The 17,116-nt window shown below is 35.9% G+C and overlaps 1 protein-coding gene across 1 annotated transcript in view; it reads left to right on the top strand.

Moving 5' to 3' along the window:
- Positions 1–13,123: 13,123 nt before the first annotated feature.
- LOC100619691 (zinc finger protein 250-like) overlaps positions 13,124–17,116 on the top strand; it is a 50,376-nt gene continuing 46,383 nt past the window's right edge. The window contains exon 1 of the mRNA XM_007488866.3: positions 13,124–13,209. Coding sequence (XP_007488928.2) covers positions 13,124–13,209 — 86 coding nt within the window. The remainder of the gene's footprint in view (positions 13,210–17,116) is intronic.

Below are 17,116 nucleotides of genomic sequence, written 5' to 3'. Positions count from 1 at the left end.
CACCTACTTCTCAAAGTATGTTCCTAACAATTTGAGGATTTTCAATTATTAGGGTTGTTTGAGGAAATGGAAACTTTAATTTCACAATTTGCATTATGTGCTGATTATGGGAATTAATCACCAAGCAGAATATTTCCTCACATCCCAAAGGACACAATGAGTGGCTTCACATGCAGGTCAAAGCTATCACTGGCATCATTGTAATTAATAACCTAGATGGTCAGAAAAGGTCCATTCCTAAGAGAGCTCAGAACATGCCTCTGTAACCATTCCAGGACATTCTCTGTCCTTGCTGTGCTTTGTCACCATTAAATCCCAGAAGTTTTCTTTTGCTTTAACAGACAAGTCTCACCCATTTCAGCTGAGAGAAATTCTGCTTATCAACAGTCCAGAAACAAATCTCCATACCTTAAAATAAGCCTTTTATATCCCTACAAGACTGATCACTCAATTATTCTTATGTATTTTGGCAATAATTTACATATCACACTTTAGTCACAAAACCTGGAATAAAGAACATGAGTGCTGAATTGAGTAGCACTATAGTAATATAAATCAGAGCTATATCATTTCTTGGACCTAGGCCCTCTGAAAGACTAAGAAAAGGCCATACAAGAATCACTTCAGGGTAACTATTCAGAGAAATTAAAGAATCTTGTGTGATTTTCCCACAAAACATACATTAATTTTAGAGGTTATCCCTAGGTCAGGGATTCAATTATAAGAGTAGAACATCTATGTTTTCTTTCACCTTCTCTCTCCCTCTCTGTCTCTTTCTCCCTCTCTCTCTTCCTTCAAAACCCCTCTGCTTAAAAAGCAGAACACAACTTCCATTCTTCCTTTACAAACCCACATACTAAAGCTTTATGGACTTTAGATCAAAGTCCCTTTCTTCCAAATTCAAATCCAACACACCATCCCACCTTCTCTGACTAACTTAAGTCAAACAAACATACTGTTGGTATCATTTCAATTGCTAATTGGTAACCCAAAGGACTTCTGATTTAAAGGACTACATCATTGAAACACTTACCTCTAGCATAGTGCTCATCCATTATAAATTTCAGTTCATAGTACAAATTGGTAAACTGAGGTAACCACTGAGTTTTGAATAAAATCTATGGTACAGGTTCACAATGAGCTTTTGTTTACATCCAAACAATACTTAAAACACATATTTTAGCAGCAACTCCCATAAAAATCATAAAATTCTAAGCAAGCATTTTTACATATATGCCATTTTAACATCTACCCACTCTTTGTCTACTGTTGGCCACAAATCCTTATACAGATCAAAAATGCAATCCAAATATCAACCAACATATCCTCAAAACTCGTGTGAGGTAACATCAATTACATATCACTCAACTCATTTTATCACTCTGGACATGGTATGTTTGCATTAATATCCCACAGCTTCAAACAAGCTTCTTGGTCAGACAGGGCTGGCAACATTTGCTTGCTTGAGCACATTAAAACCTCCAAAATATACAATTAAAATATACTCATCTTTAAGTTCTATCATACAGTGATTGTCAACTTTTTGAGATCCCTATTTCAGTCCCTAAGTATCAGTGTAGAACAATTATAAGCACTTCTTTCTACTTCCCGTGTGCAAGGAAGGGGTTAATAGCTTCTGAGCAATTTATCCTAAGGCTGCCTGACTTGATTTAGATTTTATTACTTAGCAACCTTGTCCCATCCTTCTTTAACAAGTGAACTTACTATAATTTAAAAGTTTGAATGTATCAAACCCTTCATAATAATTTACTCTCAGTGGATTTCAGTTTGAACTCCACACTTCCAAATAACTTTAAGTCCTTTAGCAATGTTTCAGTGTAACCAAACTGAAGTGCAAAGCATTTACCTGTACTCTCAAACCTGTCTAAAGTAGAATAGAACCTCCAGTTTAGTTTCTTTTTAGCTCAAAACATTGGTACATACCTGATTAAATTCCATCAACATTATTCCAGTTTATAATTTGTTATTTAATCCTCATGACAAGCCCTTCTTGATTTCAGGGCTGGTCAAATTTGTCTTGTTAAGGACATACAGTTTACATATCATTTACCCTTAACCTATTTTGATGGAAGACTTAATTCTCTCTATAGTACAAATGCACACATAATTTGTATTCATTACTTTCCAGGAATTTGTATCTGAATACATGTTCATCTCTAGATCACAAATTCCTTCCTATATATCATGCACATTTTAAAAAAACAATTCATATAACCTTAGTCAAAGACAACACCATTTATAAATTCTCTCTTTTGCAAAATACCAAAATTCTAAACACTTACATTATTAAATCCCATGCACAGATTAACCACTTTAAAAACTTCTTGTGTGTCATATGATTTCTTGCTGCTAGTTCTGACAGAATATATTAAAATAAATCTGATTTGAAAGATTCCCAATTTTAAATTCTAGAATAAGTTCTTCTCAACAACATAACATTTTCTAAATGAATTTTACATCTATAAAGTGTAAACCTCAAAATTCCTTAGACTTATAAATGTTGGAAATTTCACCATTGGGATATTTCATACTTGGAAAATTTCTTACTGATAGTCTATTGGAATGGGAACTCCATTGGCATGGGAGGTTCCTTCTCTTCCCTTCTTAAGATTACTTTAGGACAGAAACCCTTTGCTGAACAATGGAAAGGACTTTGACCTATGCTTAAGCATAGAACAGGAATTTCTTTGAGTCTTGATTGATTTAGAATTGATACAATGGAGATACTTGGAATAAATCTCCACCCTATTCAGTCCTAATAGGATTGAGTAAGGGCTGCAGCCTAGATCAAAATTTAATTATTCCAATCTCTACCATACTCAAGTTAACAGGATTTAGAAAGGGCTGTAGCAAAGGAGTATAGATTTAATCATTGGAAAATATGACCTTCAACAGACATGTGCAAAAAGCCAGAAACCTCTGGGCGGTCCTGGGTTAAGCGAGAGCCTCCATTGACAGGGAAATTGATGAAGAGTGATTGGTAGATGTGAGGACTGAGGGGAGGCAACTTGGATGGTGTCCTTAAAGATAGGAGGGTCTGGAGACTGAAGGGGGTTGAGTTTTTGGTCGGTGGTTCCTGGGCTCTGAGGAAGCTTGCTCTGAAGGAAGCTGAAAGTGGGGGCCTCTGAGACTGTTTCTCCATTTTGGACACGTGAGTGAAAGGGACTGATCTCTTTTCTTTGCCCCAGCTATCTAAGGGCTTGGGCCTTTTGGCCCAGCCTAAACAGAGGGGGTATTTAAGCCCTATTCCCTTCTCTCCCCTTTCTCTCTCTCTATATATCTCTAATTCCTTTCTTGCTCCTATTGTAATTAAACTCCAAAAAGGCTGACGGCTGACTTGAGTTTTTCATTTAGGAATTACATAGCTGATTCCTTGGCGACCTTAAATTAATATATATCAGTCTTTTAAAGTGATTCCCTTGTAACATTGTGGCTGACCACACGGGAGTCTAAAGAATCCTCTCAATAAAACTTTTTTCCTTGCCTTTTTACTATAATGTTTCACCACTTAGTCCTTTTTTTAAAAAAAAAAAAAACTTGGCTTAAAGACACAGCTGCTAGAACACGTGAGTATAAAAAACTTTTTCTCTTTTCTCCTTAAGTTAAATTGGAATCAGCAGTTTTTTCTTTTTCTTCCCTTTAATCTTAAGGGACAGCTGGGTAGCTCAGCGGATTGAGAGCCAGCCCTAGAGGCAGAAGGTCCTGGGTTCAAATCGGACCTCAGATACTTCCCAGCTGTGTGACTCTGATAGACAGAAAACAGCTGTTTTTAAATCTCAGCAACAGGACTCTAAAGTCCTGGCTGGAAGAACTGTTTCTAAATATCCTTTCCCTTAAGGAACAACTTCCTGGATTAAAAAAAAAAAAAACCCTGTGGAAAGTTTGTTGCTTTGCCCTGCTCCCCACGTGTTTTGTGAAATTACAAAATATACATATAAAAATGAGTACTACATTCTTTGACAATTATATGGCAGCTGAAGAAGTAGGGGCATTGAGGAATGAAGGATACCTCCAAATTTTTATATTAATAGGTACTGTCATTTTTGTACTCCTCAATACTATATTTAGAGATGAAAAAATAAAAAATATTGAGGATAAAATAAAACAAAATGAGGATAAAATAAAACAAAATGAGGATAAAATAAAACAAAATGAGGATAAAATAAAACAAAATGAGGATAAAATAGAAAATATTGAGGATAAAATAGAAAATGTTGAGGATAAAATAGAAAAAAATGAGGATAAAATAGAAAATATTGAGGATAAAATAGAAAATATTGAGGATAAAATAGAAAAAATTGAGGATACAATAGAAAAAATTGAGGATACAATAGAAAAAATTGAGGATAAAATAGGAAATATTGAGAATAAAATAGAAAAACTTGAGGATAAAATAGGAAATATTGAGAATAAAATAGGAAATATTGAGGATAAAATGGGAGATATGGAAGATAAAATAGGAAAAATTGAGGATAAAATGCAAGCCCAATTAGAAGATCTAAAATGTTTCTTACAGGATCAATGGGCAAACACCCACTCTACCAGAAACAGACCTGTTTCTGAACCTTTGAATGAGGAAATTTCCTTCCCTGAAATAGAGATGGAAAACACCTTCCCTATAGCCCAGTTAACAGACTGCTTCTCTCGTGCAGTGCAAATCTTGTCTGAATTTAATCCCCAAAACCCTTCCCCTGCAATCCCAGCTTCTCATGTTCCTTCTCCTACAGAAAACCAAATTCCAATGCAAGGGAGATCTTGTCCTCCTAGAGAAACCTGTCCTTGTCAAACTGACCCACAGGTGCAAAATTCAACTAGAGGCCTGTTTCCTCTAAGAGAAGTACCTGAAATAGGACGAAATGGGGATGTGGTGACTTTAAGACATAGGATACCGTTTACTCCCCAAGAAATAAATGAATTTACACGAAATATCCCCACATATGAACAAGATCCTTTTCTAGTAACAAAAAAGATGGGAGACATATTTTTTCAATATAATCCGTCTTACAAGGACGTTGAGAGCTTACTACAGGCTTTTTTAAGTGAACGTGAAAAAAATAAAATAATTGCTCATGTCAACAAAACCCGGGGGCGTAATGCAGCACATTGGCCATCTCAGGATCCCGAATGGGACTATAATAATCCTGAGGACTATCTACAACTATACCGTTGTAGAGAGGCCATCCTCACAGCCATGAAGGAATGTGCGGACAGTACAGATAAGTGGATGGAACTGGAAAAAATTAAGCAAAAGGAAAACGAAACACCCTCCAGATTTATGGACAGAATTATCGAGTTTGGGGACAGATACTTAGATTGGGACTTAAATAAAGAGAATAGTTTAAGACAAGTTAGAAGAATCTTTGTAAATAATTGTTGCAAAGTAATTAAAAATTATTTTAAAACACAATGCCCAAGATGGTCAGATATGGACCTTGAAGAATTGCGAAAAACAGCTATATATGTTTTTAAGGGAAACGAAGAAAAGGAGAAAGAGAATAATGATGACATGGAGGAAATGAAGAAAAAAATGAGATGTGTAATAGATAGGATAACTAAATTAGAAAGTGGGCATGATAATGAACCAACGACAATTGCCCCTCTCCAGAAATCCAATTATCAATCCATTACTTGCCACTTCTGTGAGAAGAAGGGCCACAAAATGATGGAATGTAGAACCTTTCTTAAGATGTTTGGAAGGAATACACAGTTTAATAATGGTTTTAGAAATAATAACTATAGAAATTATGATAATGGTTATAGAAACCAGAATTCTAGAAATTATAATAATGACTATGGAAATAACTATAATGAATATAGAAATAAGAACTTTAGAAACCAGAATTATAGAAATAGGAATTGGGAATTTAATGACAATGCTCAAATTGAAGAAAATTTTAATGATAATACTCAACAATATATGAGAAATGGCGCTCGTCCAAAAATTACTCGAGGTGCTAATGATCCTCAGAGAGGTGCCCTTCAGGAGGGTGCCCAGGGAACTTCCCAGTATAATAAAGATGATTCTTCTTAGATTGTATTGATTTTGTTGATATTAATTAACCTTTTTCAGTTTTTTTTCTCCTCTCCAAATAGTAGGAAAGATGAATAAAGAACTTAAGACTATGATTGGAAAATTATGCACTGAGACCCATTTAAAATGGCCTGAAATTCTCCCTCTGGCCCTATTTTATCTTAGAAGCAGGCCTAGAGGAGACTTACATATTTCACCATTTGAGATGCTTTTTGGACATCCGCCTATACAGGCTAAGCCTTTCTCCCCGGCTTATACATCGCTATTAGGGGGAGATATTACTATTGCTTCCTATATACAGGAGTTACAGCACAAACTACGTGACCTTCATGAATCCGGAGCTGCAGTACAAGCTGGACCATTAGACTTTTCTCTGCATGACCTGAACCCAGGAGATAAAGTTTATATCAAGAATTTCAAGCGAACTGGAGCAACTGAACCTTCATGGGAAGGACCATTCCAAATATTATTAACTACTCCAACATCTATAAAGATTGGAGAAAGAGACTCTTGGATTCACTGCTCACATGTGAAGAAAGCATCTTCTGCTGAGACTGATTGACTCTATCCTATCATATGAATTGTGACTCTATCTTATCATAAGAATTGGAGATAATAATCCATAGACAAATGGATGCTGGTTTTTTTTCTTTCAAGAATATATTGAATTACTGATTTTTTTTCTTATTTTTTCTTATTTCTTTTCTTTTATTTTTTATCAGAATATTTGATTTTTTTTCATTTTTGTACTGAAGGTACACATAATTAATATTAATTTTTTTCCCTGCAGTAATACAAGTTAATATATATACTCTTGCTATAATATCAATATATGCCTAAAAGCTTTAAACTATGGGAACCTGCCATTTATTGATAAAATATTATAGGACTGTGATTAATGTTTGTGTCTGATTCCAGGAAAAGGGATAAAAACAAGGAGCACAGACTAAACCTGAATAGTGCCAATAGAGCACACATGAAATATTAAAGTGAGACTCAAGGTTGCGACGCTTAACTTATGTTTAAGTCGTAGGACTTCCTTGTATCTACACTCCTTTTGAAGTACTCAAACAAGTACAAAGCTTGACTATCATGCTGGCTCCCTATATCTCTGAAAAAAAAAATCAGACAAGGGAATGACATTTCCCCATCAAAATAGAATTCTAATTCTTTTCTTCTTATATTATGGCAACTTCCTGTAGTCTTGGCTACAAATGGCTAAGTGAAATATTACTGCATTCTGTCCTACATACTTGTGGGATAGAAATTACTTTAAACTGGACCTATACAAGGTCTATTTTGAGTTTTTCTCATGTTTTTGATTATTTTTTCTATTCTTTTGATAATTGACACATACAACCCCATAACTGAACATTGCATTCTGAGCTAAACTTGATATTTTTTTTTTAATACTTACTTCAGGGGGGATTGTATTTTAATTTAAAATCTAAGAATTTTTGAATTGTTTTTGTTTGAGATTTTATTTTTATAAAAATCCAAGACTTTTGTTTAAGATTTTACTTTTATAAAAAATTCAAAGATTTTGATTTTGTTCAAGAAAAGATCTTCAAGAAAGAAGCTTGAAACTTTTATATCCAGAGAATGAACTGTTGCAGAAAGATGCCAAAAACCTACACTTCATCAAGAAGATCAAGAATGAACTTTGGATGTGATTGATTGGACTGAACTTTTGATTGAACATTTATTGTAACATTTATGCCAAAAGGGACTGCCCCTAATTTGGCTTTCTGTCAATGCGCCTAGCAAACATTGGTTTTGCTTTCTTTTCTTTTCTATTTCCTCTCTCACTATTCTAATTTCTCTTAGAAAATTGAATATTGTGTATATCTTTAGTTAGAAGTGAATTTAGAACTACAAAATGATTATGTTAAATGATCAATGGGGAGACTAGTCTCCCAATGATCATCAGGGGGGATTGTAAACCTCAAAATTCCTTAGACTTATAAATGTTGGAAATTTCACCATTGGGATATTTCATACTTGGAAAATTTCTTACTGATAGTCTATTGGAATGGGAACTCCATTGGCATGGGAGGTTCCTTCTCTTCCCTTCTTAAGATTACTTTAGGACAGAAACCCTTTGCTGAACAATGGAAAGGACTTTGACCTATGCTTAAGCATAGAACAGGAATTTCTTTGAGTCTTGATTGATTTAGAATTGATACAATGGAGATACTTGGAATAAATCTCCACCCTATTCAGTCCTAATAGGATTGAGTAAGGGCTGCAGCCTAGATCAAAATTTAATTATTCCAATCTCTACCATACTCAAGTTAACAGGATTTAGAAAGGGCTGTAGCAAAGGAGTATAGATTTAATCATTGGAAAATATGACCTTCAACAGACATGTGCAAAAAGCCAGAAACCTCTGGGCGGTCCTGGGTTAAGCGAGAGCCTCCATTGACAGGGAAATTGATGAAGAGTGATTGGTAGATGTGAGGACTGAGGGGAGGCAACTTGGATGGTGTCCTTAAAGATAGGAGGGTCTGGAGACTGAAGGGGGTTGAGTTTTTGGTCGGTGGTTCCTGGGCTCTGAGGAAGCTTGCTCTGAAGGAAGCTGAAAGTGGGGGCCTCTGAGACTGTTTCTCCATTTTGGACACGTGAGTGAAAGGGACTGATCTCTTTTCTTTGCCCCAGCTATCTAAGGGCTTGGGCCTTTTGGCCCAGCCTAAACAGAGGGGGTATTTAAGCCCTATTCCCTTCTCTCCCCTTTCTCTCTCTCTATATATCTCTAATTCCTTTCTTGCTCCTATTGTAATTAAACTCCAAAAAGGCTGACGGCTGACTTGAGTTTTTCATTTAGGAATTACATAGCTGATTCCTTGGCGACCTTAAATTAATATATATCAGTCTTTTAAAGTGATTCCCTTGTAACAAAAGTAGCCAGTACAATTTCTGTCCTTATAGAATAAGCATTCCTCTCTGTGTCAGGCTGGCTATTAATCACATTTAGACAATTCTCAAATTCACTGAAACCATTATGCATTGCAAGGTTTAACAAAACAAACCTCTAACCATGAGTTTGGTTGGAATCTGGCCTGAGACACTTGCTGGCGGTGTGACCCTGAGCAGGTCATTTAACCCCCATTGCTTAATCGATTTCCTGCCTTCTGACAATAGGCATCTAAATGGATAAAAAAAACCCAAGGATCTTTAAAGAGACTGGAGGTTATATTTTAAGGCATTTCAGACTCCAATGATTTATACAAATCTCTGTATTCTGTTGCATTTTACTGTTTGCTTTGTTTATGGAGTTAACTTTGAGGTTTTAAATTCATATATTACTGCATTCAATATTATTCTGTTATACTGTTCATTTTAATGTATTGAGTTTTGACTACTGTTAAATTCTCTTGCTTTTCCCCTATAACCATATTGAACAAATATCATTGTAACTAAGCCCATATATGAAAACAGCCTTTCTATTTTTGCCTTTGTAAATTGTCACATAGAGGATAGATAGACTTCATCAGAACTGGTTACAATTGTATAAAAACCTTTGGAAAATTTAATGTGCTAAATATCTCAACTGATTTTAAGGGGGTTATTTTAAACATGATTTTTAGAAATTTTTCTTAACAATCTCTGGTTATTTTTGCCTGCCCCTACCATGAGGTGTAAGGCCCATTCTAGTAGCTGAAGTGAAATACAATTATAACCCCCAACCTTCCTGCATTTCTAAATATGTGAATGGAAGTTGGGCAGTTAATCTCAGGGCATTTGTATCCCTAAAAAGCCTCCAAAAAAAGGAGCACCCCTCATTTATACTCTTCAGCTCACTACTTTACTTCCACCAGAATGATATCTAGATTTCTTGATGATGTTCTAAACCCAAAATGAGTTTTACTTTGTTTAAAAATATGTTTATTACCAAGGTTGAAAGATTTTCTATGATTGTAAAAATTGTGACAAATATCCATCAATTCATAGGTTTTTTAAAATGCCATACAGCAGCATATGTGAAATATGATAGTGTGTTTGTTTGTTATTGTAATTAATTGGGCTATTGAGAATTTTGGGGATGTTGATATCTACATATTTGTAATACTGTTCTTTAAAAAAAAATAGCCTTGTAACATTTATTTGCTCATACTCACAGTGGATCACGGCCAGATATGAAGAGGAAACAGATCTCATTTTTGGTGAGAAAGCCTTGTATTCTTTATTTTCTCAGCTGACACAGTGTGTCAATGATTATAAGCTATATTTTTGAATTTTTAAAAACTCTTTTATTATATTTTTCTTGCATGTGCAATATACTATTTCAGTTTTTTTATTTTTTCTCTCCTTTTTATATTTGAAGCACATGTCACCAACATTAAGATTTTCTTTAACTTTTTGATTTTGCAGTACTATAAGTTTAAGATACATTTGCTATAATACTAATGCATGCCCTAAAAACTTGAGACTATAAAAATGATACCACTAATTATTTTTTTAAAATTATGGGACTTTGCTTAATAATTCTGTCTGATTCCAGGACAAGATATACACAAAAGAGCCATTGCACAGTGCCAAAGAAGCACAAAGCTAAACTGCATAGTGTCAATCAGGCACAAGGTCAAAGAGACCAACCAATCCTGGTGGGATTGATGTAATTTTGAGTCTAGGCAAAGAGGACTTGAATGTGTTTGGGGTTCATAAGACTTTGATAGTCTATATTTTCATCCAGTATTTTCTTTTTTTATTTGGATTTTTCTGATATCTTTTTAATTTCTCTTACCAATTGATTCATATACTTCATACCTCAGCCATGCATCCCTAAGTGATCCTGTATTTTTCAATCACCCACAGCATGGGGAAATGTAAAAAATATTATTATTTAAATTGCAAAGTTTAAATTCCTTTTAAGAAGAATTTTAGGTAAAGAAAGATGATACCTCTCTGAATCCAGAAACCGAACTGTTGGAGAAGACACCAGGAAGAAGCCTCCAGAACACAAGCTACACAAGAAGATCAAGAATGAACTTTGGGTGTAGTTGATTGAACATTTATTTGTATGTATACTTTCATGCCAAAGGGGACTGCCCCCTAACTGGCTTTTTGTCAATGCGTCCAGCAATTATTGGTTTTGTTCCTTTTTTTTCTCTTATCCTCAAATTATTGTAATCTTTAAATTGATTATGTTTTTATGATCCTTTGGGGAAGCCCTTCTTCCCAAATGATCACACGGAGAAATGTAAAAATGGAGACTTGAACTCTGGACTCCAAACCCCAGAAGTCCTTGCTCTGGCTCCCAGAATGCCTTGTAACCTCACCTGGGCCGAGAGCGAGATGGGGTATTTAACCTGGCTGTAAAGGCTACTGGCTCTCTTCCCTACTTCTGCTTCAGAGAACACACGGCTCTCCACCTAGCAGGCAAGATGTGAGTTGTCGTGAATAGGCTCTTTGCACCTAGCATGTGCCTTTCTTACTTGTATTTTCCTAAATTCCTTATCTTAAATAAACCTCTAAAAATATAATAATTCTAGAAAGAATCTAATTTCTACCTGCCTCAGTTCCCCCCTAATTTTAACTCTTACAAATTGGAGGGAGTGGGGAACAGCCACTGCAAAAGAGATTCCCCTCTGCGTCCTAAACTCTTTTTGCCTCTTTCTTTGTTTAATTTAGCCACACAAAAACAACAAAGACTCAACAGAGACCTATAGGACACACTCTCTCACACATTCATACACCTTTGAACCCGAAGGTTCCCAGAAGTCACTGAAAGACATCTCTTTAGTGACCTGACTGTGGGACTAAGCTGAGTCTAGCAACCCAACAGCCTCTACTAAATCCAGATTTACAGAACAGAACAGAACTCCATGGCAAACAGGACTCTAGGGCCCAAACAGAACTTGAAGACCGAGCCTTCAAGCAGGCAGTCTCCTAGAGTAAAACAGGCCCTGGGGCAAAACAAAACAGAATTCTAGAGAAACAGAGCTAACTTACCAGAGCAGAACAGAACAGAACAGATGATTCCAAAATCAGCCTAATTTTTGTTCAAAATCTCAAATACCAGAACCAGGGGCGGGCTCCTGAGAGGATACCATTCACTTCCTCAGATTTCTGACCCAGTTCCTCACGGGAGTTGGGAACTGCATACTCTTCAAGTCCTCACTCAGAAACACCCCCGAAGGGGATAAGGGTTCAAGTCTCCTTCACAGGCCCCAGCTTAGCAAACCCAGCCGCAGGCCTAGAGAAATCTCCCCCAAGCAAGCACACACACACTCACACACACACACACACACACTTACAGCAGCCCTCTCCGAAGTCTTTATCTCCTGGTCCCAGGGCTCGAGATCTCGCTGGGGCCTCCAACTGAAGTGGTACACTTCACAAATGAGTTCAAACACCTAGAATTTTGATTATTGGAAGCATAATTTATTAATAAAAGAGAGAAATAAGGAATCTACCAGCTGGGGAAGAATTCCCTAACGGAAAACTGCATCGGTTTGACATTAAGGAACAGATTATATACATTACAGAGTTCTTATCTAACAAACAAACCTTAACACAGGAATGTTGGGTCCAAGATGGGGGGACAATTCTTAGATTTATGAGGGGGTTGTTATCTAAAGAGTGTTTATCTTCACTTAGCCAAATGTTAGGTTGCTGACCCTTTGATATTCCTGAAATTGCTCTTTGTCTCCTGCCCCCCAAGCTAAGTAGAAACTGGTTTGTTATCTGCATAAACAGCTTGATCTCCTGGGGTGGGGGGAAGGGAAGCCAGGTCTGTCCCCTACAAATGCAGATAGGGGTCTATCTTTATTTCTTTTTAATTGTTCCATCTTTGGTCTTCTTGGGGCTTTGTCAATTTATGCTCCACTGAAGTAAAAACTGGGGTTTTCTTTCTGGAATCTCTTCTGGGTAAGTTTCCTTTGCATTTGGATCAGCTGCATATTCAGTTTCTAAGAGAGAGGTCAAACAATTTGCTGCATCTCTCTTTGTCTTGGTAAGAACTATGTAAGCTATTTTTCTGTCCTCTAATGTCCACGTTCCCTCATCAGCTATTGTAGAATCAAAGAGTTTGCCCTTGAGGATTTCCTGGCTCTGCACAACAAGCTCCACATGCTGACTCTGCAGGTCACCCTGGATCTCCTGCAGATGAGTGCATGGTGGCACCTGGACTTGATAAACATCTCCTCTAGGGTCTGGTACCAATGGCCCCAGGTTGTCCTGTTTCACTCCTCAAACAGTGCAGATATGCTTCCTCCCTCTGTTCCCAGCTGCCCTCCTACAGCAAATATCACAAGGATCATTCACTATGAGGAGGAGGGATTCACACCAGGAATGGTTTACTATTAAGAGAACTATCCGCATAATTGACCATATAAATAACCAAACTAACAGAAATCACATTATTATCTCAATAAATGCAGAAAAAGCCTTTGACAAAACACATCACCCATTCCTTTTAAAAATAATAGAAAGCATAGAAATTAGAAATAAGAAATAAGAAAGCCTTCCCAATAAGATCAGAAGGGAAGCAAGGATGCCCATTATCACCACTATTTGTAAGAGAGGAAAGCAAACTCATCATTCTGGAATACTATCTCAAGTGGGGGAAAGTCAGGAAGGAGAGAGAATTCTGGAGAAGGAATAGAGGAACTGAGAATATCCAGTTGAGCTCCCTTCTCTTTGGGAAACCCACCAGGAAGGTTGATATAAGTGAACCTCTGAGTCTGGGGCATTTTCCTGTGAAACCTGACCCCAATATCCAGTGGAAATAAAGCCAGAGTGAATAGGACTTTTCCAGAAAGCGATTCACTGCAAGATTTCCTCTCAATCCCTTTAGACAGCCTTGAATGTGATATCATATATAGGACAGCTAAGAATCAGGACAGTTCTCGCAATTGACCCCAGAGGGTCAGGTAGGCAAAGCCTGACCCTACAGGATTTGGGGAGAAGGAGTCCAAATATTATTTAGGGACTTTCTATTTCCCACCTTCCTATTGCCTTATCCCACAACTCACTTGCCCTACCTTTCATGTGATCCTTTAGAATAAATAGTTGTTTACCAGATCAAGTGCCTGCTTCACAGTATCCAAGGAAAGGACACTTGGAGTTTGGGGGGAGGAAATTTACACTTCTCAGAGAGGAAGAAGCTATCTGTCTTGTATTTTATTTCAACCAAGTCTATGAGGGAACAGTAACCTGTTATCTGAAGGCAATCAGAGTGGGGTTTACCAGGGAAAGAGAGGAGAAACCAATCTATCCCCTCTCTCTCCACCTCTTGGCTTCATTCCATCTCTACACACTCTGATCCTGAATTCAGTGGTGGGAGACTCCATTTCTTTCCCTCCATTACATATTATTTAATATTGCATTAGAATGACTAGCTTTAGCAATAAGAAAAGAAAAAGAAAAGGAAGGAATTAAATTAGGCAATGAGGAAACTAAATTATTACTCTTTGCAGATGTTATGATGGTATACTTAGAAAATCCTAGAGAATTGAGTAAAAACTAGTTGAAATAATTAATAACTTTAGTAAAGTTGCAGAATACAAAATAAATCCATGTAAATCATCAGTATTTCTATATATTACCAACAAAGTCCAGCAGCAAGAGTGAGAAAGAAAAATTCCATTTAAAATCACCCTAAACTATACAAAATACCTGAGAATCTACTTGCCAAGGCAAACATAGAAATTATATGAATACAATTACAAAACACGTTTCACACAAATAAAGTCAGATCTAAACAATTGGAAAAATATATCTCATGAGTGGGCTGAGCTAATATAATAAAAATGTCAATTCTACCTAAATTAATTCATTTATTCAGTGCCATACCAATCAAACCACAAAATATTTTATAGAACTTTTCTAGAACTCAGCATTTGCTGAGCCATTCTTTTAAAAGTTTGAAGATCTGATAAGTTGCCATAAGATTAGTAATGATAAAATATTCTAATTTTCAAAAAATGGATGAGACTAATCTAAAATAAGCACAAAGGACAATTCTGAGGGACTTATGAGAAAGAACACTATCCACATTCAGAGGAAGAATTGTAGAAGTAGAAACACAGAAGAAAAGCAACTGCTTGATCACATGGGTCGATGGGGATATGATTGGGAATATAGACTCTAAATGATCATCCTAGTGCAAATATTAATAATATGGAAATAGGTCTTGATCAACAACACATGTAAAACCCAGTGGAATTGCATGTCAGCAGGAGGGGAGTAAGGGGGAAGGTTGAGAAAACAACATGAATCTTGTAACCATGGAAAAATATTCCTAATTAATTAATTAATTAAAATTTCCTAAATAAGTAAATTAAATAAGCACAAAAAGAGATGTTAAAATGAAATAAAGATAAATTAGAAACAAAAAAATGAAAAAATGATAAAATTAGAAGCTAATTTGTTATAAAGACCAATAAAAATGATAAACCTTTAGGTAATCTGATTTAAAAGGGAAGAAAATAAAATCAATAAAATAGCAAATGAGTAAGGTAAAATCACAAAGAAACCAAAAGAATTACAAAGAATAATTAGAACATATTGTATATAATTGTACATATTGTACATAATAATATGCTAACAAAACTGAGAAAACAAAAAGAGTGCCTTCAAAAATATAAAATCCTCCAAAAAAGAGGTAAGAATGTAAAATTCTACAATCTATATAGGCTAATGATCTTGATTTCAACTCCTAGTGGAATCCTAGACTGGGGAAAGGAAAGGTTTGTGAGCATTTGGCAAAAGCAATAGTAATTATTATACTGTATTACAAAACTTTACCATTGCCTATAGAGTTTACAGTTTTTAAAAGTGTACAATCTGTTAGGGGATTTTTAATTTAACCTCTCACATTAAATATTTTTAATTTTCATGGAGTTCAGGCTATCATCACCTGGGCCATTGTAACAGACTCTAAATTAGTTTTTTTACCTCCAGTATTCCCAACTCTCCATTTTAATTTCTCCTATACTTTCCTTCCTAAGTCATCTTGATGTATGGCTCTGGTAATGCTGTTCCTTAACCCAGAAATCTTAAGCCTATTGTCTAGTTTCTCAATTGATAGATAGATAGACAAACAGACCGACAAATAGATAGATGAATACCTACCTACATACATACATACATGATATAGAGATATAGTTGCAGGTGAAAGATGAAATAACTGAGGAAACAATTGTCAGGTAGAATGTGTAGCCCAAAGTCCTTCTGGTATATCACTTGGTATTTCAAATATTGTACCTTCATTCTGAACTTGTTCATCATCCACTTGCCCCATGAACAGCAATGGATAATGTTTTAAAGAGTCTTTGGATAGATGTAGAAAGATTTTTCCCAATTTATCACATTGAATGGTTGCTCCAATTTTACACCAAAAAAATCTCTCCCAAGAAAGTTGATTGGACATTCTGGGATTAACAAGAATGTGTGTTCTCTTGTTAGGGGTCCTAGAGTTACCATTTTTTATTTTAGTTTTGGTACTCTCTGTTTTTTCCCCATAGTCCCCATTATTTGTACGTAACTTGTGATTTGGCCGTCTTCAGGCGATATTTTTAAAACAGATTTAGTTGCCCCTGTATCGATAAGAGCTGGGTAGATTTCATTACCCACTTTTATCATGACCCTTGATTCTATGTTCTCATTTTGTTGGCATACTTGGACCATGGGTGCATGTATTTCTATTTTGTTCAAATCCCAGTTTTGTTCTTCAGCTACAGACATCTCTTGTTGCTTTGAAAATTCATTTTGCAATCCATCATCAGTTTGCAATAGAATTGCATTATCATGGAGACTTAAGGATGGTGTAATGATGTTTGTGTTTACTTTTTCTTGTGGAATTACTATTTGTTGGAATTCCTTGGCATAAGGATTTAAGTTTGACTTTTCTATTATGTCATTGGTGTGTTCTTTTGTAATCTCATCCCTACTTTCAGTGTCATTGTCTCTAGGAAGTCTGCTAATTTGAATGTTCTCTGTTATTCCATTTTCCTCCCCATTAGACCATTCTGTTATTTGCTCATGTGCTTCAATTAATTAATTTGCAGTTTGTTTAGAATCTTTAGAACCCTCTACTATTTGTGTCTTCTATGGTTCTGT

The sequence above is a fragment of the Monodelphis domestica genome, chromosome 3 (genome assembly GCF_027887165.1).
Source record: "Monodelphis domestica isolate mMonDom1 chromosome 3, mMonDom1.pri, whole genome shotgun sequence".
NCBI classification, from domain to species: domain Eukaryota; kingdom Metazoa; phylum Chordata; class Mammalia; order Didelphimorphia; family Didelphidae; genus Monodelphis; species Monodelphis domestica.
Note: the sequence above shows the minus strand (reverse complement) of the source record. Positions and strands in the feature narration are given on the sequence as shown.